General features: G+C 35.8%; 1 protein-coding gene across 3 annotated transcripts; it reads left to right on the top strand.

The window, feature by feature from the left end:
- Positions 1-11: 11 nt before the first annotated feature.
- Positions 12-27,084, top strand: LOC138182094 (monocarboxylate transporter 9). Of its 3 annotated transcripts, none has more exons than XM_069117675.1 (4): positions 12-333; positions 19,646-22,604; positions 24,926-25,211; positions 25,851-27,084. In XM_069117675.1, exons 2-4 carry the CDS (start codon positions 20,274-20,276, stop codon positions 26,027-26,029), a joined length of 2,796 nt encoding a protein of 931 aa, XP_068973776.1. In that variant the 5' UTR covers positions 12-333; positions 19,646-20,273; the 3' UTR covers positions 26,030-27,084. The 3 variants fall into 3 exon arrangements, with proteins under 3 accessions (XP_068973776.1, XP_068973782.1, XP_068973767.1); XM_069117681.1 differs by lacking the exon at positions 12-333 and adding an exon at positions 8,074-8,524; XM_069117666.1 differs by lacking the exon at positions 12-333 and adding an exon at positions 8,074-9,662.
- Positions 27,085-27,906: the final 822 nt, after the last annotated feature.

Genomic DNA, 27,906 nt, shown 5'->3' with positions numbered 1-27,906 from the left:
TGCGCAACTAATCACAATTCACCCTGGACTTGAGACACGGTCAAAACACATATCGTTCTCCCTATCGCGTTATACTTTCTTTGCTCGCTTCTCGAAATCTCGCATTTTACATTCCAGTGTCAAATCAGCGTGTCCTTTCTGTATCAGTAGCCGTGTCATTACACTTGCCTTCATACAGATACATTTCCCTCAAGCGTGCTTTACTTATTTTTCGTGTGTTATAATAAGTTATTTTTTTTGTCAATTAAATCGTTAAGTTATTGTTTCCCGCGCGTACTATGGAGTGTGTAGCAGTTTTTTAGCATTCGCTCCAGTTCGCCAGGTCGACTTTTGGTGAGTACTAATGCCGAAAACATTTTTATTCGTCAACAGACACCGAGCACAAGACGTTAGACAAGATTTACTCGCGTGCGTAGAAATGGGTAGAAGGGGTTTTAACGCAGCACGCGCGTGCGAAAGAGCTTGCTGCGAGATCAATAGCAGCCATTGCGGTTATGGTAACACGATCAGCTGATCAGCTGATGCTTATTTTGTTTACAATTATTGTACTGTCGTTGTTTGTGGTTAATTATATCTGTCAAATATAATAGGTTAATGTTCTTGTAATTTTAGGAGCAATGTACCTATTATAGATGTTTGACGTCATCTTACCTTCAGAGCAGAAGAGATTAAGTTTGTTTTTTTGCCTGTAATAAAATGTCTTTGCATTTAGTTCTGTTTATCGAAAAGGTTCGATCGTATTATATGGTGATGTAATTTTAGAAGTAATGTACCTATTACAAATTTAGTCATTTTATCTTCAGAATAGATAAAATAAAGTATTTCTTTGTTTACAATAAAATATCTTTGCATTTAGTTTCTATTTGCAGAAAAAGTTCGATTACGCTATGTGGTGATGCTTCAAAAGTAATTTCTATCTGAAGAGAATGTTACTTTATTTTGGATAATTCATTGTTTTTAATACGACGCTATTGTGTCATTGAATATTTTATCATGTAATGTGAAATTCAAATAGTTAATAGAATTTTATTGCTGGAAATAGTCATGTTACCGTGGCGGTTACTTCATGACATTTAACGGGTTCTTGTTAAGTTTAGACGCGTTATATTTGTATCGCTAGTTCGGTATGACTGTAAGACGAAGTCATCGATGAAGCGCATGAATTTCAATTATGAGTTTATAAGCAAATCTGTAAATGATTCAATAAAAAATTATCAGAACAGTATAATAAAAATTTACCGTATATGAAACATGTGAAATTTAGCGAGCAACATCGAATATAAGTTTGTAACACACAAACTAAGTATTATAACACTAAACAAAATTTAAATAGTTACAATGTTGTAGAATTAAAAAATGGTATAAAAGAACTTCTAAATACTTTATCATTATTACAGGGATCTAAGATAACAACCACTATTTTATATGCATTTGTTATCTAGCATTTGGTAGAAATAGATACGAATGTAAATAATATATTTTCGCGAATAGACAAACAATTTATGTGATTTAGCCTTGCATTCTTCACTTATGTGTGAATACTATTAACCGATAACACGTGTTTCTGCATTGTAATTGATCACTTTATAGCATCCTTCGAGTCGTTTCCCTAAAAAATTCTCGATTAAAATAAAATCTGTCTACTCGACATTGTTTATTACTATTCCTCGAAATATTGTTTACAAACTTTTTTAATCTACTTTGCCTTTTTACTTGAAAGCTTCCTTTTTGCACGACTTATTTATTCGAATTAAAAAATCGCATTTCTTTTAACTGTAAATTTCTAAATAATACAAAAAGTTTAAAGGAAAGTTGGTTTAAAAAAGCTTTGATAAATAAGACGAATAAAATAGAAGCTTTTAGATAAAAAAGAAGCCTATATTAAAATGTTTGTAAGAGAATGAATAACATAAGGTAATAAATGATAATTTGTCTGTTATTTACTAGCTACTTGAATCAGATTCGAAAGAGACGTAGTTATGTAATTTAATATATTCCGATACTTTTTGACACGAATAGATAACGATCGTGTTTCCCATATCGACTATTTGTATAATCGTCGTTAGAATTTTCTTAATGCGATCATTTACATAATTAAGCAAGGTAGGAGGAAGCATGCTTTTCAATTTATGTCCTTCTCTTCTCCGGCAATAAATATACACGATACACAATACACGTGTCTACTTTATGAATCCCGAGTAAGGGATGAACGATGCTCGTTAGTCTTTTGTTGCAGATTCACGGTTATACGTATACGATAGAGCTTCTGTTCTCGTCTTCTTTCTTGTCGAAAAAGAAATTTAAGCGATATTTGAAGCTTTTTCAGAGAGATTGAAAGGAAAGGAGTCGAAAGAGAGTAACAAAAAAATAATTCGAAGATATCGAAGAATGTTTATATCTTGTTATTAAATTTCCGTGAAAAGATATGCATAGTTTCTCTTATTTGGATATTCTTGTAAAATATTGGAAATAATATAATCTTTAACGATAAATCTCGTATAAAATAAATAACGAGTTACGAAGGAAATATCTTTCTAAAAGCTACAAAAAGTTCCTTTAATTTTGTATTTAAATGATATTGAATACTATTGCGTTGTAGGTTATTGAACTCATTTCGATACGTATAAATTGAACGAATTATTAAAATTTAATAAAATCATGAAAATAAATTATTCAAGTAGTAATAACTAAATGGATCAAATTTTATTATTATATGACCCTTTACATTGAATAATGTACCGTTACATTTTAGTAATATACCATTCTGCTAGGGCTAACGAATCTGTTTATGAAAATTATTAGTTTCTAGATTTCAGATTAACATAAAAAGACCTATTACACACATATAGAAATATTAATCGTAATTATTAGACCGCGGACTAAAAATGGAACATATTATACATATATAGATATTTTTATATGTTATACAAATTCTGCGTGCTTTTGCATTTTTAAGCTTCGCATAAATGTATAAAAATCGGCAGTCTAATAATTACTGAACTACGTGAAATTCAAGGATACAAAAATTTGCAGAATGTATACGTATAATGTTCAAAATTATGCGTAAACGTACATAAATTATGTGAAAACTGTCCAAAGTGAACAATGCACCATCGTGATATTTATCAATTAATTCTTTTTTCATTTTCCGTTTTCTTCGTTACGTTCACGAAAATATGAATTTGTATGAAAATCTGCAGTCTAGCAATTATTTGCCTCGTTATCAAACAACATTCTGGCATAGGAGCTTACCTTAACCCTGAGGGATTACCCTTTTGCAAATAATCGTAGAAGTTGTACAAGTTTGAACAAATTCAGCGAACGCTTACTCAAGCCGAAGATTTCCCTATTCCCTAACCAAAGAAGACTCGCGATGTAACAATGTGTCCCGTGTGATGCAAAGATCCGCAATGCAGGCTTCTCGAGGGATCTTCACGCTCTTTCTCGACGAGGAACAGTCGTTTTAAAGGTTTCTAACGTTCTCTTGTAACCACGACCTAATTACGCGCCAATGTTTCGCGGTATTATGATACCGTTTCGTTGATTCGCAACTTTTGCATCCTCCGAAAGCTTGACTCTTACATTCGTGAGACTTACACGTGTAGCGAAATGATACTACTTCGTTGTTCGCGTGATCGCAGAATTCTCTTGATTTTTCCGCTATTTTATTAAATTACAAAATTTTTGCTAGAATAATTAAAAGTAAAACTAGAGAAAAGGGACTGCAACACCTATACCCTTGATTTTTCGATATGTCGTAAAGAAAAGGGCCCTGAGTAAACGCAGTTTGTTCGAAGCTTGAGAATCACGGTTCAAAAGTTACGAGAGAAAGAAAATCGAATACATTGCGTTACGTTTGATTTAAGTTGTTTCTCCTATACCATATTCATTCATTGTTGGTAGTAATTCAGTGTTTCTATTTCTCACTTCTATGATGAGAACATTCTACCATAATGAATAACAATTATTCATTTTTAGACACTTGTAATCGACTTGATGCAATGTAAGAAGTACAAGCTTCCTTTTGTCATAACTTTTGAATCGCGATCGTTCCAAGTTTCGGATAAAGCGACTCTACTTTTATCAAATAATTATCTTGAACTTGATGATTTCATATATTTTGGGGGATTTTAAGAATTTTTTCGAGTGTAATATTTATGGATCTAGGTAATTTCCTTGTTCTGTGATAAATAGATGACGATAAGTAATAAACGTGGTTGAAGTAAATCGGATTCAGAAGTAAGGGGAAATTTTGATAGCTTGCTGATAAGTTTAATATTTCGGGCAAGGGTGGGCTGACTAGCTATCGGTTTGGGAAAATTTCCGGTGGGCCGGCAGGGATTTAATTAATGAACTAAAAACGGACGGCCGGTCATGCCGGTAATCTCCCGCTAAAAATTTAAGTCCCAGCCCGCCCCTGATCTCGAGACTTTTGTATAAAACGAAATTTTTCTAGACCAAGCGATTAGAGAGTTTCCACGTTTAAAAAGAATTTTATTACGGTAAGTATTACTTTTGTAGCTTGACGATTTTCTATCAAAATTATATCATCAGATCCGAAATATTAAGAATTTCTATTAGAATTTTTAGAGGATCTAAGAGATAAAAGATTTGTAGAGATAATAACGATAATAATCTTTGTTTCCGCTTGCCTTTCGGTGTTGCGATGACCTCCGTTTTGCCTCCGTATATTTGTAAAAATAATATATATACCCGCTCAAAAGACGCCTTTAAATCGATTTACTTATGGCGATGTGTATTTTCGAAAATTCTTTACGTACAATTTAGCAAGAAAATAAAAAAAAAATTCATCGTTTATCATCTTTTATTCACTTTTCAACAAATTAAACAGAAATAGTTTTCATATACATATTATCTATCGTATTTATGCACATTTCTGATAATCTGCAGAAAATTGTGAAATGTTTTTCGACTTCTAACAGCCTTATTTATACGTTTCTGTATTATGTCGATAGGATTATTATTCTCTAAGCCGATGGAGCAGATTTTTAAGTATCGCATGTATATATTGTTTCCTCATCGCAGATAAACTTGTATTAGTTGGGGAAAATTGAGGAATTTTAGCAAAGTTCGCTGCCACGAGAGTTATCTTATCGTGCTTTTAACCTTTCAACGAGACTGCTCTATGTTATTAGTATCGTTGTACTATATTTTTATTGAATTGAAAACGACTTTACACACCGCGCTAATATTAAACGTGATTGCGTACGTATTTCAGATCGAACGACGATCGATAACTTTCATTTTCTCCTGCATTCTTCGATTTAACGAATTTCACTATCGATTCGACATTAATTTCATTGACATTCTATATTAGGAGGTATTATCGAAATTGGCCACCGTGCGTATAGAAAAAGATTCGCTTAATGCTTAGCTTCGCTTTAACGATAGTTAAAGATTATACGAATAATAGAAACACGAGCTATTAGATTTGTAAATTCTAATACGTAGTACGTTTATCTCGCACATGACCAATTCGATTACTTTGCAATAGTTTGTGGAGATTCGTGATTATTTCCTGATTACGTGTGTTTCTACAAGTAGTTTACTGTATTGTGTACGAACGCTACGATGGTTGTATTATATTGCCATAGATTATACGTTGAACTTTCTGTATTCATTTTATTGGCAGGTTATCAATATGATTTTTTATATTATAATATTATATAAATATTAAGCAAGAGCGCATATTGCATCGAGATTTTTATAACGTCATTAGTTTCCTGTTTCTACGTTTTTTCATTTATTCGGTTTTCAGTGTTTCGTGTTATTCAACATTCTGCGTATATTTCATATTTGACAAAATCTTCATTTGTATATAATTACATAGTAAACAAACAATTAATAATTAGACGAATAGATTGAATAATTAAATAATTGAAAATTCGTTGATGAGAAATCTCATTGGTATAGGCCAATATCTGACGCAAATTCGTATACGTTTGTTCAACATGTTTCACGCGAGTGTCACTTGCGTTTGCTGTCTCATGATAAATGATATTACACTTACTGTGTTACTTTTATTTGGAAATTTCTTCGACATTATTGAATATCATAATCGCTTGTTTCAAGAACATATCGCAAAAATAAACATTTTATGACCGTCCATTTTTATAATATATCTATTTATTTTTCACGAACTCCGCGGTATTTGTTTAAATAATATAACATTCATAAATCAATGATACAATTTCGCAGTAAATTAAATTTCATCGTGCATATTATAATGTATGATTGTTTAAACGATTCCTCATTTAAAATACAAAATACAATTGTTTGATTTAATTAATACAAAATGCGAGAAATTTGCATTGGAATATGCGAAACGATAAATTGTTTTCGAGTTTCCTCGAGCATGGAACTCAAATATGGCGGGATAAGTTTTCACGACAAACAAGTCTTTTCTCTCGACAATCTGGATCGATACTTTGCATGTGGAATCAATTTCCAGGAATTCGATGATCTAAGTTAGAAGCGAAGGTATCGTTTTTTCCTGCAATTCGATTCTATTCTATATTCGTGTACGATATTTTCCCAATCATAAATCTAACGATCATTTTAAAAACAAAGTAAATAGTTAAAATTTTATCAGTATTAAAACGTGTTAGAACTTGATTGTTGTTTGGTGTACGATATGATAGATACGGATAATAATAGTGTTCTCAAGCATGACGAATCTGTTCAGAGTTTGCATTTTAGTAAAGCATTTAGTAAAAGAATTTTAGTTAACCAAAAGTATACGAATCCCCTTAGGCAATCGAGGAAAGCTTCATTGCATCTACTCGGTAAAAAGTAATATTTTATACATCCTAGATAGAAAGAAACATCACAAGGGGTTTTTATAATCGTTATAAACGATTCAGGCAAAAATATGATGGTCAAGAATATCACCTTGTTGCCAAATGTCAGGATGAATCCTGTAATCGCAGTTTTTGCGTGTATCGAAATTTTGCTCTCGATAAATCATTAGAATATTCGAGAATTATCGTAAATAATCTGTTTGTTAACCTTGTTAAATTTAATTTTGTGTTACGTAATTACGTAGAATAAATCCTTACTACAATTGGAGAATTGATCTACGTTTGAATAATCTGTTTTATTGGTTTTTTAATTCAATTTAATTTTGTATTATCGAATTACATTAAATTTTTCATAGAATTTCCTTTGTATTTATAATTATATATATGGTATCTGTGAGAATAATATTTTGTAATTATATTTATTGTAATAATTGCATAATTCCAATAGGTTTATCATGAAATCAGATAAAGTTTTAACAGAGCATATTTATATATTGGAAGAAAAAAGTTTGTAGTTATATAAATTCATTGGAAGGAGATATCGGAGGAGTATCGCATCCAGTGCGTTCCAATAATAACAATTAACAGAAAAGTCTAGGGAATAATATTAAGAAATTTTGCATAGAAATTATGCTTACTTTTGTGTGTAGCTTTCAGATAATTTACATTTTTGATAAGTGACTGTAACTACGCATCGTAAAAGTAAAGCGTGTCGGTACTGTTTAAGCATGCGATTGTATACGTCGATAGTTTGCAGCTATATAGATATCGTTATTATTAGTTTGCTATCACGAGATAAAATGATAACTTAGCGAGAGGAAAAATATTTATTTGTTATTTTATATACCGAAAGAAGTTATTCAGGACATCTCATTTCCGAATGACGAGAACCTTCAATTTTAAGAACATAAAATACTCAAGAATTCTACGTACTTGATAAAACGATAATCTTTCCAATTGTTTGGTTTATATATTTAGTAGCTGGTAGTCTAGTATGTAAAGTATCTTAAAATCTAATCTAAATCTAATTATTTTGACTAACGTATTTATTTTATTTTAAAATTAAACAAAGTTAAATTCGCATAATAAAGTAATACGTTTTCCGAAAAACATCCCATAAGGTAAAATAAATACCGTGCTTGACGATCTCGATCGTACACCTCCGCGTATTTGGTGTCTCCTGATGAACACGCAGAAAGCACGAGTGTATATAAAGGGAAGAACAGAGGCGAAGAACTCCGTATCTTGGACTTGGAGGCAACAGTCCGTATGCATTGGCGAGAGCATTGCCAGCTATCAGTATTAGTTCGGCCGTCCTCATGTGCGCACCCGAGGCGCTCTGCGCGACATCGTTACGACCATTTCATTAGAGAAAAACGAACTTTGTGTTTATACATATAGAACACGTTCATCGCGCCTTTCTGCGAATACTCGTGCGAACCGGAATATAACGAGTAACGTTCCAAGTGATTCAGTGGAGTTAATCGAAACAAACAACCGGCAAGCAAAATAATTCCAAAATAATCGTATAACGTTAAGATTTCTTTCCAACGTAAATTACCGTAATAAGTGTACATATATATTAACAATGTGAACTGTCGAATGTTTGATTTACTCTCTTCCTGTTTTAACCGTCGATCGATAGAAGATTATTAATAACTCGTCGTATTGTTTCGATAAAGTTACTGGTAAACGAAGAAGAGGTATCTTTCGAATTGGTTAATACTTTAACGTGTTTATGGCATATAATTGTTGATGTAATATTTTCATTGTCTTACGATTGTTGTTTACGATTACGTAAAGGGTACGAAGCGCAAAGTGTACCGCGATGCGACGTACAGATAAATAACCGAATTAAATTAGTTTCACTCGCGTAATTTTTCTGGACCCAGTTGCCGTAATCCATTCGTATTACGTTACTCGCGGGGCCGTATCGAGTAACCGGTCTTTTTTCCGCTTTGAACCTTTACTTCCGACAATGAATCAGTCAACCGCATGTTTCATTTTCGTAACGTCTCCCCGAAGGTAAACAAAACAATCGGCGATTCGATCGTACGAAAATACACGTAGTTTCGATGAACCGTCGAGAACGAAGAGAAATTAACGGTGCAGAAGTTTTGTGACGAGTGCGTTGTATATCATCGAGAGTATCGAAGGACGCGAGGACCGGAGAATCTCGAGTCAGCATCTAAGAAATCTTATCTAAGTTCTCGCGATAAATTTCGGATAAAATCTCTGTGTAATGGAAGATTAATGGGACCGAGTGTCCTCTGAAAGTCCGTGAAATGTGCCGTATCCTCGCATCCATGTTGGCGACGAGATTTCGCAGGACGTCGAAAAGTCGCTCGACGGGACTCGATCTTAAATAAAATCAACTTTGCAGTTTCATTCGGTCGATATTATCCGTTTCAAATAATTTATAAGAAACTACGTAATAGAAGGAATCGAAAATTTTCATAAAAACGTTCAAGAGCTTATGGAATATCGGAGTTTGTTTTTTGAAAAGTCTACGACTGTTTTTCTGTACTATTACGCCGAAAAAGTAACCTATTAAAACACACGTCAAGAAATTTGGATGAGTTTAAGAACTAATAAGGACGATCGTTGTTTCGAGTGTGTTTTTGAGTGTGTTTTTGATCCGCTAGAATTTACCGCGGGCAAGTAACTTGTATTTTATCGTACGTGTGAAACTATTTAAAGTTGATACTGTGAAACTGAACGTGATAGGTGATGTATGGTAAATGTTTTGGCACGCGAGAAGAATATTTTGATATCGTTGTAAACCGCTGACGCCATTGTGACTTTTATCAGGATTAGAAGAACAGGTGCCGCCGCGTCATGGTATGTTTCCCTCTGTTTATATTCTTGGTTCAATGTCACTGTCATTACTGCAAAACCGATACGATTTGCTAATAATCTCCGTGGAAAAAGAAATACGATCCAAAAAACGAATTCAAGAATATTAATTGTTCTATAATGAAGAGTAAATTATATTAGATATGTACATATTTAAAATTTAAAATTCTGTGGAAAAATTGATGTTGAAACGTAAATTTTTGCTACACTTTTAATAAATATATAATATATAGTATTAGATATTAGTTCAAAGTTACGTTACCACGTTACGAGGATGCAACGATTTACAATGATTTAAAGCGAAGGATCGTTAGATATAACAAATTTTAATTTCTTTTTATCGAAGATTTGATCGTATACGAGGAATTAGTTTATTTTTTCGCATCGTGATCGGTATCTAAGACTGATAACAATAATCGCCAAGTGTTTCTGCAAATGACGTTTGTCTTAGATTCATTGATATTATACGTTAAAGCACTCGAGACCTATGTCGCTTGTGAAAAAATGCTTCGTTACTTTTCTACAATTCGTCGGTCATTTTCACTAATAACTATTTCTGAATGACGCTGTCAAATTATGAAAATAAATATCGTTTTCTCATAATGTCATTTAAAATGCCAAATTAAGCACTGGATATCGGAAAAGTTCAAACGTAGAATTTAATAAATCTATGACGAATTTAAAATTTACAGACCCTATAATTGAAAATTAATAGATTCCGATTCAAAAGTCTATCTTCAAAAATTAAAAATTTCGACTCGAAAGTTTGCATTCAGAATGAAAAAATTTCAATTGGAAAGTTTATTTTAAAAGTATTCGAATTCAGAAATGCAAAACGAAAATTCAAATTCGAGATTTAAAAACTAGAGAATTAGTTAGAAATTCGTTTTAGTATAAAAATTGGAATAAAAAATTTATTTCTATGGAAAACACTTGATCGTTTGATTGTATATAGCGATACAGAGTGACGCATTAGTCGTCATCGACATCTCTGTGAAATCTACTCGACGTAAACACAAGATCGATATTCTTTTTAGCGTAGTAATATCGGATGATTAAACGCAGCACGTGGTACCACGAGTTCGTTCTCCTTGCGTATTGATAACGAAGGTTCATAGTTTCCCGGTCAAATGTTGGTCATTGCTTTGATAAACGCTCAACTGTCATCCATGCAGAAGCACGTGGTTTACGACTTCCCGGAACAGTGATCATGAATCATTAAGTTTCTGAGTCTTTCAATTAGGAAAATTAACCGATTTATTGACTCGACTAAATCATGGGACACGAAAGATTATCAAAATCGTAGCACGAGTCGATCTTTAAATGGGCAATCGGCTTCAAAATGCGTTTTTAAAAGCAAGCGAACAGAAAAAATTTATTCTGTATTGTTAGCTGTAGTTCTAGAGATACGATACAATTGGTCTGTGGGTGTAATCGTTGATATGTCAAGGTCAGCCTCATTTTTTTCAATGAAACCTGATGTGACCAAAGTTCGGAAGAAATGTGACATGTATAAATGAGAAATTCTTCGACTTTGGGACTACTGTAGGTAAAATTTAACTTTAACAGACCGCTAATATTTGTACATTAAAAAAGAAAAAAGAAAAAAAAAGAAGAAAAAACAGTCGTACATACGGAAACTTCGCGAAGTAAGCTTGACGAATAACTTAATAAAGAAGAAAGCTTAATCTAATTTTTTAATTAGAAGGATTTAATGTAATTAGTCTATGGTTAATATTATGCAATTCAGTTAAATCTGCGGAAAAGAATAAAAATTTATGCACATAGGAAAATTGTAATAAATTTTGTATAACATAAATCGATCTGGTAATATAATCAATCATTTTTCATAAAATCTTTCCAAATTTATAACAGCGAATCTTTGAGGATTTAAATAAGAATTCTTTTTCAGAGTAAGAAGTGGAAGCTAGTTAGACAAAAATCGAGATAATTTTAGCATCAAGAGAGTAGTCGGAGTTAAGGTAGTTTAGTGCAGCGAATGTAGGTTAGATTAGATAAATCAGCATAGAATAATAGCAGCGAGTCATTAAGTTCAATGACCTATCTTACAAAAATCATTCAGCTTTACGAATGCATATTAATAAAGCTACGTTGAAAGTGTATCTTGCTGGCCAGATTGAAAGTTGAAGTTTTTCTATTATCAGGCGCGATAAGTTGTTTTATAATTTTGCGATCTTGAATCGTTTCGTGTAATAATCGTTACGAATCTGTATGTCAAATGTTCCTGTTATGATAGCGTAGAAGAAAAAATTATGCTTCGTTCGAAAGAAAAGCAAAGAAATTCAACACCTCAAACTAGATTTACCTAAAAAATATTAATCGAGTGAGCACTAAATTGTAAGGATTTTAAATCGAAGACCATAGGTGAAAAGTACGATAAATTACGTTTCTTTTATAGGAGACTAATTGTCAAATTTAATACGTTGTCGATTAACTCTGCATAAAAATGATCTTTCCGTCTGATTTTGTATCTGATATCGGATATTAGTTAAATTAAATTAATATAGCAATTTGTCCGATACTATTTGTTCCTTATAAAAACATTCTGGATTTACCACATATTTTTAAAAAAGCTTACAATATCTTCGAGTTGATCGAGTTATTTCTCTTTCAATTATTTCACGTCGAAATACTCTTTAGCACCAAGTGACATAAAAGACAGAAAGTTAATAAAAGCAGATATATCGTACTTTTGAAATTATCTGTCAGCGATATCCCAAATTTATTTCGACGTAGTTTGATTACTAGACTGTGGATGTTTATGTATTTATGAAAACTCGAAGCGTGCAAAATTGCACAGAATTCGTGCAATACGCAAAACTAATAGATTATACGAATTATAGCACTCGTTATTGGATAAATATAAATTTGCATAAACAACCGTGGCGTGATTACCAATAAATGTTATTTATATTTTAATGATTTTCATTGAATATTTCTATTTTCAATCCGATTTTGATGCTCTACGATCCGCTTGGTCTAAAACGTTCCTTTGCAACAAAAGCGCGAACGTACTCGCTCTTTTGTGCCGTACTCGCTCGGAGCGCGCGTATTAAAATATCTTTTGTAGCCTCTGAAAAGTAAACGTTTCAGACTGAGCATTTTGTCGCGACACGTTAGGCACTTTTAACAGTTACATCGCGCTTCCTTCTCGTCGTCCTACTTCTTTTTTCTCTTCCCTTCTTTTTAATTTGTTTATTACGTCAGAAATCAGATATTTCACATTTTTCTTCCTGTATTTTGGAAATAACGAAGCAATCTATCGGTGGTCACTAATAATCGATAAACTGTATGACCTTTATGCATTTTTGTGGGGAACTTGAAGGTGCAAAAATTACATTAGCATGCAAAAATGTATAAAATATCCAAATAGCGCTTGTTATATGCGCTATGTTCGCCTATATTCATAGTAAAATTATTGTCTAGTTAGATTTCATTTCTTTTCATCCAGCCTAATTTGTTTTATTTCATGTCATGGACACTTTTTACTTTGCACATTCTATTTGAACGCTACCAAGAGAGAAGATTTGAAATTTTATCGGTACTCGTAACTGTATCGATAAAATTTGAAATCAGTATAAAAATGTATATAAAAGAGTTACCTATTGTAACTATGTACTTGTTAAAGAATTAATTAGCATACAACACGAATAGAGCGTTCTCAAACGTAGAGTCGATGGTAAAAAAGAACAATCAAATGTTGTAAAGTTTTTGCACAAAAATATAAATCTTCGTGTCTCTTTCGAAATTTACCAATTTAATCATGACAATCATGTCGAATTATAGTGGCAGCAAAATTGTAAAATGTTTCGCGCGACGCACGTATCTAATATATTCGTAACAAATTTCTATAAATATTCGAACATTTTGGTAGCAGTCGCTTCACGCGTATAAAAATCGTTCGAATCGATGAAATTCTCCGTTCGTTAGAACTTTTTTTTTTTTTTCTCTATGCTTTAATCGTTTCTATCCAAATTACGCGATATTCTAGGTTCAAGTGTTAATCTGTAACACCTACGCGAGACTTTCTAAAGTTGATTAACGGCAAACCGGTACGATCGCTACGTAACGCATCGTTCTTTTCTCTCCTTCAACCGTTCTTCTTATAATCGCTAATGCAATTAAGGTAATAGCAAGCTTTTCCCGTGACGCAGGTTAAAATTTACGCGGCAATGACTTAAAAGCTTTACGAGATGAATTTAGCTTGCGAACGATTCACGGATTCGGCGCCAGAATCAGAGGGAAATTTTCGTCGACACGCTGGCCGTTTTACCGCATCCTTATTTTACAATTGGCCAGTTGACGTTATTCCATAATTGAAGGTCGTTAATTTTCTGCGTTTTCTGTCATTGCATCGTGGCTGTAGACGGCTGCTATACGCGGTGTAAATAATAATTGGAACGTTCGCCAAATAACGTACAGGTTGACGAATTTGGGTATCATTTAAATGCCACGTTTACGTATATTCATAGTTCGAGGATCAAAACAATTTGTACGTAATTATTTTATTTTACGTAAAATAATATTGGACGAGCGTTGATTGAAATTATGGTAGAATCGTAGAGTCGATTTTTGAAATTGATTTTTCGAGTTAATTTATCATAGTTGGCGGAGATTTAAAATTGAAATGCTAATTTATCTAATAATGCTAATCTGATTTTCTTAAATTATTTTACGTATCTACTTGTTGTTACTTTAATTAAATAAATAAGTATCACGTACTTAATTACTTTACGTATTTAATAAGAACGAAAAGATGTGCGTTAAGAATCGAAGGATCTGTTCACGTGCTACTATGAACATTTTATTACGAAAGTTTCTTGTAAAACTTTGCCGAAATTCAGAGAAAATATATACGATATCTTTTGCTTTTCATATTTTTTTCAGTTTGCTTGAGCATCGATAAAGGAACCTTATCGTTGATTACTCTCTTATTAAGGTGTACAAATAGCAAGCGTATTATTTTCCATACGAGATGAAAGTATAAATGACAGATTTTTCGATGCACGAATTTTCCTCGAAGAATTGAATGTGTATGTTTTTTTTTTTTTAAAGCGCACGAGAAATCCCAAATTCGACTTAATTAAATTAGGAAATTTCAACGTGACGAGATTCGCTTTCTTATTATAAATCCGATATGGAATAATTCACTAATAATCACAGAATGTTTTCGCAGAATGAAGACAAAATTCAAAGAAATTAATTTCTTGTTGCGTAGAAGACACAGCGCTTTGTGTATGTGTTCGAGCTAGTGAATTTCCTGATTCACGTGCGAGCTGCTTCTTAAGATGGCATAAGGTTCGCGCAAAAGGTAAATCGCCCTCTTCCTTGAGGCTTAGATCGAGGTCACTGCTAAGCCTACAATTATTTTGACGAATTAAGAAGATGCATTCGTACGGCTTTACTTTCCCGTAACTTAAAACCTTCGTCTAAAGCCTGGAAGGATCGATGCTTTAAATACCTTTGGTTGGCTGTTTTAAATAACGATCTTTAGATATTCAAACGAATTAAATAGGAACGAATATTCCTATGGCAAAACGGACAGATATGTACTCGTGTGTGGAAAATAAGATGCATTGTTGTTATTTCATTTTTTAAATATAAAAGTACGAAGAAATACGGGCATTCGTAAATAATTGTTGTTTTCATAGAAATGTGGTATTCGTATATGTACGTAATTTCCGTATAATATATGGGAAAATGAATTTCGTACGAAATCGTAGTTTATTTTATTAGAATGTAACAGCATGTTGATATGTCATCTATATTTTTAATAAATGGATTAGGATCCTCGAAACGATGGTTTCCAATATAATCGTGATGTTATCCAACTTTCGACTTTTGCAATTTGAAAACTGTCGAACGTTCCAACTTCGAGTTTTTAAATTTCCATAAAATTATGTATTTCCAAATTTTCCCCCGAAACCTAATCTCTCGAATTTCTTTCTCTTTACTAACACGACATCTACGATCTTGCTCTCGAAAACACGTCTGTTCGTCCGAACTACATGTACATGTTTGATATCTGCTGTGATATCTGCAAACAGATCAGAAGCCTTCTCCGAAACGTCCTTTAATTCCCAAGATCTGATAACAATGATCGTAAAAGCGAGCGGGTGAAAGCGAGAGAGAGTAAAGAGAGAAAAGAGAGAGAGAGAGAGGCCGAGACCGAGACCGTGCTCTACTTCTGTGTGTACGAGGTTTCGGTATTCACACTTGGTCGAACAATCGCACATTCTAAAATTTCCTTCAGTTTCAAAGTCTCACAATAACGTGGCATGCAGTTGCAAGCGCGTCAGAGTGTAGCAGTGCAGATAAGGTTTTGCAAAGCCTCGTATCGAAGGCCTGTCGACAAATGCCAATGACGAGAAACCGATTTACATAGAATACTTGGAAGAAGCATCCTACGAAGAAGCAGAAGAAGAGGCAGAAGAAGAGGAAGACGATGGTGACGAGATAGAGAAGAAGGAGAAGAACTAACGGAAGGAAAGACAGGAGATCGCGAGATACGCACGTGATCATCGTGTCCACCGTTAAATTGATAGCAACTCGTACACAATGAACTTCATTTATAATCGCCGACTCTAACTCGAGCTACTTCGGCTAGTTACGAAGTGCCAGAAGCAAATCTCAACGTCGACGCCGTCTCTCTTCCAAACGTCGATTTCAAAATGACGACGTGAGAATTCTGCCTCTGACGTTGCTTCTACTCGACTATTCCTTTAGTCGAACTGCGCGAACTTCTTCGTCGTTGTTTCGCTACGAAATTTTATTACAAAGCATCTCCCTATCTTTCTCTCTCTCTCTCTCTCTCTCTCTCTGTCAATTGCCGATTAATAAGTAAGACGATTTGTCAAGACAAACTGAGTACGAAAGGAGACGGGTACATAGGTGAATATGTTTGAATCGTTGAAGATTTATTTAACAATCGATAAATGTATTACGTATACACGTTACTCCGTTATTTGATACGAGCTTTATAGTAGTCGTTAGATAGAATTTATAGAATTCTGGAAGATAGAATCGCTTAAATTCGCTAAATAACGTTTCGTGAATCTTAGAAGCGATATACTTTTGCTAGAAACAGTTAATAGTTAGATAGACGACAGACGTTAGATACGTAATGGAAAAGTAAGGGTGAAATAAGCTTGTGTCCGTAAATGCGTAGGTAAGTGAGGATACAAGGCAATAGGGAAAATAATGGTGAATCGAGTTCCTTTTACGGCCAGCACGCCGAAAATAAGTATCGTAATAAGTATTGTTTACGTATATAATAATATCGAGAAGCGAGAAATTTGTAAAAATTACTCTCTAATATCGCAAACGATTATTAGCTGTAAATAATTATTTACCGATGACGTATACGAAGGACTAATTAAAATGTAAAGTTATTAATATCAAATTGGGTCACGTCGTACAATCGGAAGATGCAGCTATTGGAAGGTCTGCTCCCTGTTGATATTTAACTGAAATAATACCTATACTGAAAAACCGGTTAGAAAAAGAAATTGAAAGATAATTTACAAAGACGGTTCTACTTTCTAAATTAAGGAGAATATTTAATATTATTCGATCCACTTGAATCTACGTCAGAAATATCGCCTCGGAATTAATTACACACGGATATACAAGATTAGTAGTAGAAACACGGATTAAAAGATCAGTAGAAAAGGATTAAACGATTACAGATATATTAAGAATAATAAAAATGTATTTTATAACGTAACTCACGCTGGTTGACCCTATTTCTCAGTTGCAACTATGGTTGCGGTTCGATTACTTTCGTCGCGAATTAATCAACGTGGCTGATCTCGTTTGGGTATTAGCAATCAATGTTCGTTCCTTCGCGTATCAAGCGTAATACATAGTAACGTCTGCGAAGGCGGCCCGAACAATTGATACAGCATAAAAATGGGCGCAACTTGAAAACAAGGTCAGATGAGACGAACGTTTATACGAAGAGTCCTTGTATCGTGTTTGTACGACGAGCTTTAGTTCAGTAAAAGTACTTTAGACGTTGCATCCTTATTTTCCATGCCTAGTACCAACTCGAGAAACGGAGAATGCCGATCGATACTCGTTCGGGAATAAACGAATCTGTGATTAACGTAAGCAACGCTTGACAAATATAATGGAGCGTGAAATTGGTCTATTGAAACGACGATGGAGTTCTGCAACGAGTAGTATCTGCGTATACGTATACGCGAAAAACACAGCGAATCTTGAAACATATGAATTTCTCAATTTCTCAGTTGCAGAGAAAGTTGTACCTCTTTTTTAAGGTTGCAGTAGCTGTTTAAAATTATACAGCTGTAATACCGTTGTTAGAGATAATTAGGCAAGCGGATACGAGTTTGTTATCGGAAGAAATGTTGGTATACTATAAAACTAAAGTTTAGATATTCGGCAAGAAATTGAATTTTTTAAATCAAAAGAACGTTGTTCGTTGCCGATGATGTTAAAGTTACGCTCTATTCTCGAAAAGTTTGTAAATAATTCATTTAGAATCTGATTTTGGAGTACGTGGTATATAAATAATTGGTTAAAAACGTGACACTTAAATGAACGTATCCTTTTCATTATCCATCGAAGCGAGCAACGTATTTACAGTTTACAGACTTTTATAAATCTTGGTGTGCGCGCGTGTGTGTCACAGTAAAATTTAGAATGTACATAAATACGACGTAATGTCGAGAGAGATATAGAATATTTCTATTAATAATGAAAACGACGCTGGGCATTATAAGGATACCCATTCGTACTAAGATACTTCGGAACTTTCTGTAAACACGGTGGATGAAGGACATGGACGGAAAAATAAGTTTTATCGAATAATAAAGTGTAATTAGTGGATGCACGATTTCCTTCCGCAAGTTCTCCGCTTATTGATTTATGGATTAAAATAAAACATTTATCGCGTCATAACGACCATTATAGAGGTATACGGATTAATAATGATATGTTCTATTCGACTGGTGGTTTCCGAGTCTTTGGTTTTATTTACGGATCGTCGTGTCTACTGTAACGAACATTGGCAAAATATCATAAAAATTAACAGGCTGCGTCGAACGATTCTTTTCGTTTAAATTGGATTAGACCTAAATCTCTCTTTTAGAGCTATCGATAGAAGTAAACGTATAATAGAGACTGTCGTAAAGTCGTGCCAAGTTAGAACCAGATTTTAACGCCTTTATGATCGATATCCGTCTAAGATGAAGGAGCACGCTATTATTTCTATACTTTGCAGATTTTAACATCTTTACCATTCGTCTATAAAGCGAAGCGGAGTATTACGATTTCTGTACGTTCCAATTAACTATCGATTCATCGACTCTCAGCAAATAGAGAAAATGCGTAAAATTAATTCAGACGAAACATAGATAAATCGGTTAAAATTACTTTTCCAGTTGTTGTCTCTCCACGGCTCGATCTCATTCGCGATTTATGGAGATTCATTTGAACAAAAACACGGAGTAGGACGCGAAGAATAGCGAGCTAAATTTTCTTCAAGCCTGTGAGCTAAACAACGAGCAACATCGCAACTAAAAACGAATGCCCGTAATATTAAAAGCTCTGTTTATAATATCGGAAATCGGAACAACAAATACCAACGCGAACAAGTCGAATCGCGGAATGAATACTCTGATTAGCTCGTGAAAAACGATGCTCTTCGTCCGAATTCTTAGCAAATAAATATTACGAAATAATATCGGATTTATAAATATTAAATCGATATTAAAATATCGCACACCGTAATACGTCGAATTGTAGAGAATCATCGGACGTAACAAAAATATTACGTACGAATCGAAATTTCTCGCATATCTCTGAAGCGAATCCTTTCGACTTTTTCGACCATTGGTCTCACGAATGTTGGGTAATAAACGTCACGATGCACCGCCGATAACACGTCGCATAAAAGTAACGTATGTATATTTCGATCGCAGAATACACCGCAAGAGCCGAAGCAGTACCGTTCGCCGTATGGGTGCCTGGGTTGACGATCGTTTCGCGGAGGAGGAGGCGGTCCCGATTAACCAGGGCCCGAGAAGAAGGAAAGCATCCCGCATCCTGGGCCACGTTTGCGATGGTGGCGGCCCAGATGCGATTCACCAGCGTACAACGAAGAACTTTAAGAATTCGTGCAGATCGTCAGCGTCGTTGTTGCCGTTACGCCGTCAGTTTACTAGGCAGCTCTACGAGTGGCCCGGTTTACCATTGTTTAAATCAAGGACGAAACTAGATCAGTTTTGAATCGATCGCGCGAACCGCGATCAAATTTAACCGTGATATGACTTTTTTTCTAGCGGCGCGCGTGTTTTTAAGTGCTACGAAAAGGCAGAGGATATAAAAGGATAAGAAGAAGAAGAAGAAGAAGAAGAAGAAGAAAAAGAAAAACGGGGTATATGTTTGATCTAATTTACACGGGGATCGACAAAACGAGAAACAAAAAAAAAAAAAAAGAGGTAGTTAAATCGTTAAACGAGAAAAAAGATTAGGTTCGATGTGGTTGCGTCGGCCGTTCGAGGACTGCACTTAAACAGCAGAGTCCTCCTTGTTCTTGGTACCATCATCATGGCCGAGTGGGCCAAGTTCAATGGCGAGGAGAAGCTGACTCAATCGAGCAACACGATCGAGACAGAGAGCAATAACAAAGAGGAGGAGGACGGTACCGGTGGATCGCGCGGTGACTCGAGAAACGCCGAGGTGATAGCACGAAAAAGCGACGAGGAGTTGTTGATCGAGAAAAGACGTTCTTCCGTAAACAGGACTCCTCAAGAAACGCCGCGTAAAACGGAGTCGCGAAAAGCTAGCGACGCGACCTCGTCGGAACTAAATTCTTTGGTGAAGAACGCGTCACGGTTGAGAAAAAATTCCGATCAGATCGGAATTCTTACCGAGGAACGATCCAAGATATTGTACGATCAGAGCTACGTGAACGATGCGGCGATCGAGAAGGACGAGGAGTTACGAAATTGTTTGGAGAAGACGTTCGACGTTGCTTACAACGAGCCTGGCTCGAAGATTCGACAGGAAGCTAGGCACGAATTGAGAGAATCGAAGGAATCGCAGAACTCGGTGAAAAAGCCTGACAGTTTGTACAAGGACAACGTTGCCAGCCCGCCGAAGCGTAAGAGCGTTTTCACAGAGCGAAGTTCGATTTTCGGCTCTCCGACCAAGATCCTGTCGAAGAATCGTTCGCCGTCCGAGAAGAGTACCGAGAAGTTAGTTAACGGGAAATCGCCGCGGGAGGACAAGCAACAGCATCATGTGCAATTTAACAAAGACTCGAAGAAGCAGCAGTGCCGGGAGCAGAGGCCGCGATCGAGCCCTTCGCTACCACCGTCGACCACCAGCAGTTCCGAGGATAATTCCAGCTTGGGGCAATTGTGCGAGGCTACACCGCCTGATGGCGGTTGGGGATGGGTGGTGGTCGCAGCTTCCTTCATGGTTAACCTCATAGCCGACGGTATTACGTTCTCGTTCGGCGTGATCTACGTGGAATTCCTCAACTATTTCGGCGAAGGGAAATCGAAGACGGCCTGGATCGGCAGCTTGTTCATGGCGATGCCGTTGTTGTCGGGCCCCGTGGCCAGTTTCCTCACGGACAGATACGGTTGTCGAAGAGTTTCTATAGCGGGCAGTATCCTAGCGGCGGCCGGTTTCGTTATAAGTTCTTTCGCGAATTCCATGGAGGTTCTGATATTCACTTTCGGTGTTCTAGCTGGCTTCGGTTTGTCCTTATGTTTCGTGGCAGCCGTGGTGATCGTCGCTTACTACTTCGATAAGAAGAGATCCTTCGCGACAGGTTTGTCCGTCTGCGGTAGCGGCATAGGAACGTTCATCTTTGCCCCGGTTACGCAGTATTTGCTGGCTGAATACGGCTGGCGGGGAACCACGCTGATATTGGCCGGTCTGTTCCTCAATCTGGCTGTCTGCGGCTGTCTTATGAGGGATCTCGAATGGACCACCACCAGAGCGAAGGCGAAGACCGAGGAGAGACGGAAAAATCGGGAGAAAAAGAGGACCAGGATACAGAGCTCGAGCGTGGACTCGTTCTCCGCGAATAGTTCGCTGAACACCCTCACGATCATGGAGAATCTTCGGACTCAAGAGGAAGAGGAGGAGGACGGTGAAAAGCTATTTTCCAGTCTGGTAAGCTTACCCACGTTCGTGAAGAACGGCGAAAAGGTACCGTTGGAGGTATTGGAACTACTTAGTACTCGTAAAAACGTGTACAACGTGTTACTGCAAAATTATCCGAGTCTGCTCATCTCCTCGAGGAGCTTCAGCGATTCCGGTCCGCTTCACGATCAGCTGAGCACACCTTCGGCCAGATTCGTGCCCACGCCGAGCTCTTTGTCCGAGTTGAAGAGCGAGGAAAACAAGGACAAGGTCTTGCCCAACGACGAGCAAACTCTTCGACAGCAAACGGACGCCGCTTGGCGATTGTGGTGGTTGAAGAAGATCAATCTGGATAGCTCGTTGAGAAGATCCAGCACTCTCGAGCATACCAGGAGACTACCTACTGCCTATTTGAAGGATATCAGAGTGCATAGGCAGAGCCTTACGTATAGAGGTGCTATGTTGAACATAAATCGATATCGACTCAGGGCATCCAGCTGTCCGGATATTTATAGGAACTCGATGACCACCATAGCTAGAACCAAACTCGTCTGGTACGCCGGTCTCTGGGAATTCTGGGACCTCATCGTCGATATGCTTGATTTTTCTCATTTCGCTGATTCGCGTTTCTTGCTGTTCGCCATTAGCAATTTCCTCCTACATACCTGGTACGACGTGCCCTACGTCTATTTGACGGACAACGCGATCGAGATGGGCTTTAGCGAAACCGACGCATCTATTTTAATATCGGTCATAGGAATAACCAACATGGGTGGCGAGGTAAGAACGATCTTCGATTCTCAATTTAATGGCCATGTTCAATTATCCATCGAACCGCGAGCAACGCTTTTCTTCCGTTGGAAAGTAAAAAGTACATTCATCGGCTATTAATATATTCTTTGTTAATCGATTTCTTAGAATATCCTTATATACCGAGTCTTATATACGGAGCGATCCGATAATTTACCGTTCTTTCTTCTTCGTATCAATTTTTATCGACTATCAGAAATTACCATTTTATTTACTTCTTATCGCGAGATAAAATATTTTCATTCGAATAATTCAATTACAGTGGCGATTAAATATAGAGTTGTAATGTATTTGCTTTAACACGCGACGTTTCTTATTCCAACCTTTTTTTTTTTTTTTTTTTATAAGCGAACTGAGACTAGCTTATGTGCAAACTTAAATTTTGTAATGCCTTGGGCTTTGTTCGTCAAGCGAAACGTTCGAAATCTTTCTCCATGAAGATAAAAAATTTCCCAAGGGAGGAAATTTCGTTTTCCAAGTTTTGGCAAGTCGATGACCCAGTTTGTCTCCGAACAATTAGTACCGTTATTATTACGATTCGATATCCGCGCGTTATTCGGAATCGATCGTTGTCTAAATGTCGGACAAGTATGGCACAACCATCGCACGATTTTAACGCACAATATCAATTTATCTATTCGAAGGCTATTTCAAGTACGTATAACGATGTCTATCGATGTATGTGAAACAATTTGAAATTCCAATAGTTGCAAACGATGCTTATTCTTTTCACTTCCTCTTACGTTTAATCGCAATTTTACGGCAACAGTTGTTATTGCGAAGACGCAACAATCGTGGATGCTTTGAACGTGAAAATCTAACAATGACGACGCGTTACTTAATATTATCGTGTCGCACGGACCAACATGTCGATAATTCCAAATATCGATGTTCATTGTTCGATGGGTTCTCCTTTGCACCGTCACTTTCTTCCTTTATGTGTTCCGATATTAGTTTGCCTCGCCGTCATTTATCCCTCGATAAAGAATGGTTATTTCCGCCTACCGATTCATCGTGACATCCATTCCTCGAACAACCGTTCCCTGTGTTTATGAGCGAAATTTTTGAAAATTTTAGATCTCATAATCGCTTTGTACCTTCGTACGGCTTCGAAATGATATTTGAATCTTACGCAACGATCGATCGGCGTCTATCCGTTAAGCTTGTAAAAACGTTGCATATTATTTCGTGTTACGCGTTATAATTCGTACTATGTAATTATCTATATCTGTTACTGCATTTTCCGCGACGTTTGCATTTTATATATTTCTGTAAATTGACGTTTCTCGCATACACGTAAACAGATAGAAGCGTCTTAATAGCTTAAAAATTCATAATCTTATTGCTTATATTACTTATAATCTTTACTTATTACTTATAATCTTATTATTTATTTAGATTTACCTAGCGTAATTATCGCGTTATCCTTTTTGCTGTTGTTGTTAACGATCGAAAAACTTGAAAGAATTTTTCTGGAAACTTTGCTCTCTGGTGTAAACGAGCAACGTCCACGCAGGGTCGAACGTTTTTGTTCAACCTAAAAAGCTTCTTGAAGGTCTGGTATCGCGTCAATACCGCCTTAGGTCAATCAGTGACGTATCTAGTTCCTTTCACCCTCTCTGATCTCGTTTGATCGCAAACTCTCTTTAAGCCCGAGTTTGCGTCACGCGAAAGGGTTAGACTAGGCTTGCGTCGGTGCGATTAACATAGAAACAATTCCGAGAAAAGTTACATAGTTCCTTGTCGATTCATCAAAGTCAAATACGTGGAAGATGCATTAGAAACGATTCCTAAGATATTGTACATCAGAGACACCGTAGATCACTCGTGTCCTATAGACAATTCTCTCCTCAAACTCGTAACATTTTTCGCATATATAAAATAAATGTAATGGTTCGAACCATCGATTTTATATGCAGCTTTGGAAGCTAGAAAATTATAGTTTTGTAAATATTTGCTTTGTGTTAGAGGATGTTAACGCATCGTTGACCAGTCACGGGTGAACTCGTGATTTCATGCATAAAGTAAAAGTTGCTCGATTTTGCATAAAACAGGCGGTGGTGCGCGTTAGTCTTTACATAAAATAACCGGTCAACAACGTGTTTATGCTTGCTATCTATTACTATTTTTTTTTTTTTTTTTTTAAGTATAATCGTTCTACGATTCTCCCGACTCTGGAACTTGAAATAATAATTTTATAAGGAAAGTTGAATGTATTCTCTCTCTCTCTCTCTATTAAAACTTCACTTCTGGAAATTTTATAAATGTTAAAAATGGATAATATTTTTCAGATTCTGCTTGGTTGGGCAGGTGACAGAGCATGGGTAAACGCATCTATCGTATATGCAGTATGCATGGCATTTTGTGGCGCGGTAACGGCTTTAATACCCATGGTAATTGGCAGTTACTATGCCTTATGCGCGATATCTGGTGCTTTTGGATTATTCATCGGGGCGAACTACAGTCTTACCAGCATCATCCTCGTCGAACTGATTACGCTGGAAAGATTCACAAACGCGTATGGCCTTCTACTCTTGGTGCAGGGTGTTGCAAATCTTATGGGTCCTCCGTTGGCTGGTAAGGAGAAACTCTTGTTACGAGTTGCTCATTTTTCCACGAAACGGAACGACTAATACTTCCTCTGTAATATTTATAATTCTGGATAGCATAAAACTAATCTTGCGTAATTAAATAAATAGAATGTTATTTAAAAGATTCGCTAATCGGAGTGAGATCATTGTTTGAAAATTAACGATGAAATTTAAGATATTAATTTCAAAAATGTTTTATTATTTATTATTTGTTATATTAAAAGACCTGAAGCTAGATCGAAGATTTCCTCAGATTCATAAACAAAATTCTAATTTCTACTGTCCTACAATTATATATTATAATTTAATACATATTTTTACGTATTTATGATAGACACGATAAACGATTATATTCCTACGAATACTTGAAACAATTGGTTTACGCTAAAATGTCAGAGGGTAGCAGGATAAATTACCGGTAACTTTGTCCGTGTTACCTCGGGTGCTCTATGTGAATTATACGATCGTAATAGCTTTAAAGTTTCATGGCCCAGATTGAGCGTCGTGTAATTACGGCCAAACTTCCATTGTCTGACGACAACCGAGAAAATTCGGGCGAATGCACCGCCCATCTTACGGAACATATCGATGCCTGAGTACGCAAAACGTATTTTCGTTGTTTCAGGATGGCTTTACGATATCACGGGGACGTACGATTTGTCGTTCTACTTAGCCGGTTTCTTCATTGCGTTGAGCGGAGTTCTTTTACTGGCGATGCCTTTAATTAGCCTGTACCGGAAATGTTTGCACGGATCGAGGAAAGAGGAAACTGACGAAGATTTTGCAAACGTGAACAGAGTCTGAAGGACGACGACGACTGATCGCGTTAATCATTTCTAAGAAAACTATAATACGATCATCGATAATGCGATACCGATATACATCGATCTGTAATTTATGTTATCGATTTAATGGAATTTATGGAAACGCAACGTTTCCAACCAAAAGGAATTGCAATTAGCAGCTGTGCAATTAGTTTTACAGCGGTATGTTTTTCCCGCGTTGCGCTGTAAACCTATCGCGTATTTTACATTCAATTGAACGTTTGTGGTTCCTTCGTAGAATAGCGTATATACAAGCTAATTAAACGGTTCAGCGCGTTAAGTGATTTATCTAAATAAAAAAAAAAAAGAAGTGACTTTTTTTAGGCATCTTCTTTCATTAAGGATTTATATGTCCTCTGAGTTTCGCGCGTGTTCGAACGACGAACGATCGATCGATCCAATGTACAAATAAGAAAGATTGACAATTATCGCTAGTGTCCAAAGATAATATTACGAACGACCTGAAAAGAAATACTTCGATACGTAAACTGATCAAATAGTGAATTAACGAGCACTGTGCGATCACTGTTCGTCATTTAACATTCGATGATATTTACACGAATATCGTATTCACTTTGTACTCAGCAGTCTCAATAATTGTGCTAGCGATGATGCTAGACAAAAGTGGGGGCGAAAATGTTGCTAATTTTACAAAGTTTGAAATACTATTAATCGCTGAAATAACTAAAAAATGATATGTAACGAGAAACAGAAGTTCATGACTAGTCATAGACGATGTCACGATAAAAGTAATATATAAATTGAAATAAGCTTGCTTTAGCAATAAAGTGCACACACTTTTCGAATCGGTTTCAACGTCAAGTGTGATTGATAATTAAGAAAAGTTTGAATCTCAGGATAATAGATAAACGATAAACCAACCATTCATATTCCTCCTAGGATTAAAAACGAAATTCGTCTTGTACTTTTTCACCATGCGTTCTCGAGGAAACGGTAATGGAAGAAAAAAAAAAACGTTCCTTTCGGCGTAAATTTTTTCACTCGATTGCGTTTAAAAATCTGACAAGTTATTTCCACATAGCGCCGAAGATATCACTGTAAATATAAGTATGTTAAAGTCTATCAGTCAGATGTTTTCGTTGTTTCGTTGATTTTATTACTAATCATATCGAAACAACCAGAAGTCGCCTTCACATTCTTTTTAGCGTAATGTTATGCCTGCTTTTGTAGTTTTGTCGATCGAACAAAGACAAAAAGTGAGATTAAACGAGTAACGCGAGCCAAATATGCTCGATTAGTCGTTCAATTTAGTTACCATCTTTTTTCCTTTCGATTTATGTACATTTGTGCATGGAAAGGTCTTAAAGACATGTATGTAAATAGCCATATATGTATATATATATAGCTTTTCTGTGATGATGAACTTGAATTTTGTGAAATTTCCGAGCTATAAATAGGTTACCTCCGTTCTCATAGCGTGTGCATGCGTGCGTGCGTGCGTGCGTGCGTGTACATTAATTTTAACCAGCCATTTCCAATTTATTTGCACTGCTGTTATATTATATTATAGCCTAACGGCATCATATAGTCGTACACGGATATTGTAACTACCATTCTTCGCAAGTTATTTATTAAGATGTTAAGTAATCCTAAAAATTGATGGGTTATGACTTTTCAACTCTTTATTTTAGATGTTCAATCGAATCGTAAGAATAAATCGGAGATTAACGTTAAGATTCGTAAAAAAGAAGAGAAGGAACACGAATCAAAGTGCATGTTATTCCTTTATATAAGCAATTTTTTTAGAAAATCGTTCGTACACTCAAACAAGTTAGTTTCCCAATTTTTACGGGGCCTTCATACGACACAAAAATTTCAAAGTATTTTCTTCGGACA

Source organism: Bombus flavifrons, chromosome 1 (assembly GCF_040668555.2).
Source record: "Bombus flavifrons isolate JBK064 chromosome 1, iyBomFlav1_principal, whole genome shotgun sequence".
NCBI classification, from domain to species: Eukaryota; Metazoa; Arthropoda; class Insecta; order Hymenoptera; family Apidae; genus Bombus; species Bombus flavifrons.
Note: the sequence above shows the minus strand (reverse complement) of the source record. Positions and strands in the feature narration are given on the sequence as shown.

Coding starts and splice junctions, on each gene's coding strand:
- LOC138182094 (XM_069117675.1), top strand. CDS start 20,274: ATGGCCGAGTGGGCCAAGTTCAATGGCGAGGAGAAGCTGACTCAATCG. Junction 22,605..24,925: donor TAACCAACATGGGTGGCGAG/GTAAGAACGATC, acceptor AATATTTTTCAG/ATTCTGCTTGGTTGGGCAGG. Junction 25,212..25,850: donor TATGGGTCCTCCGTTGGCTG/GTAAGGAGAAAC, acceptor TCGTTGTTTCAG/GATGGCTTTACGATATCACG.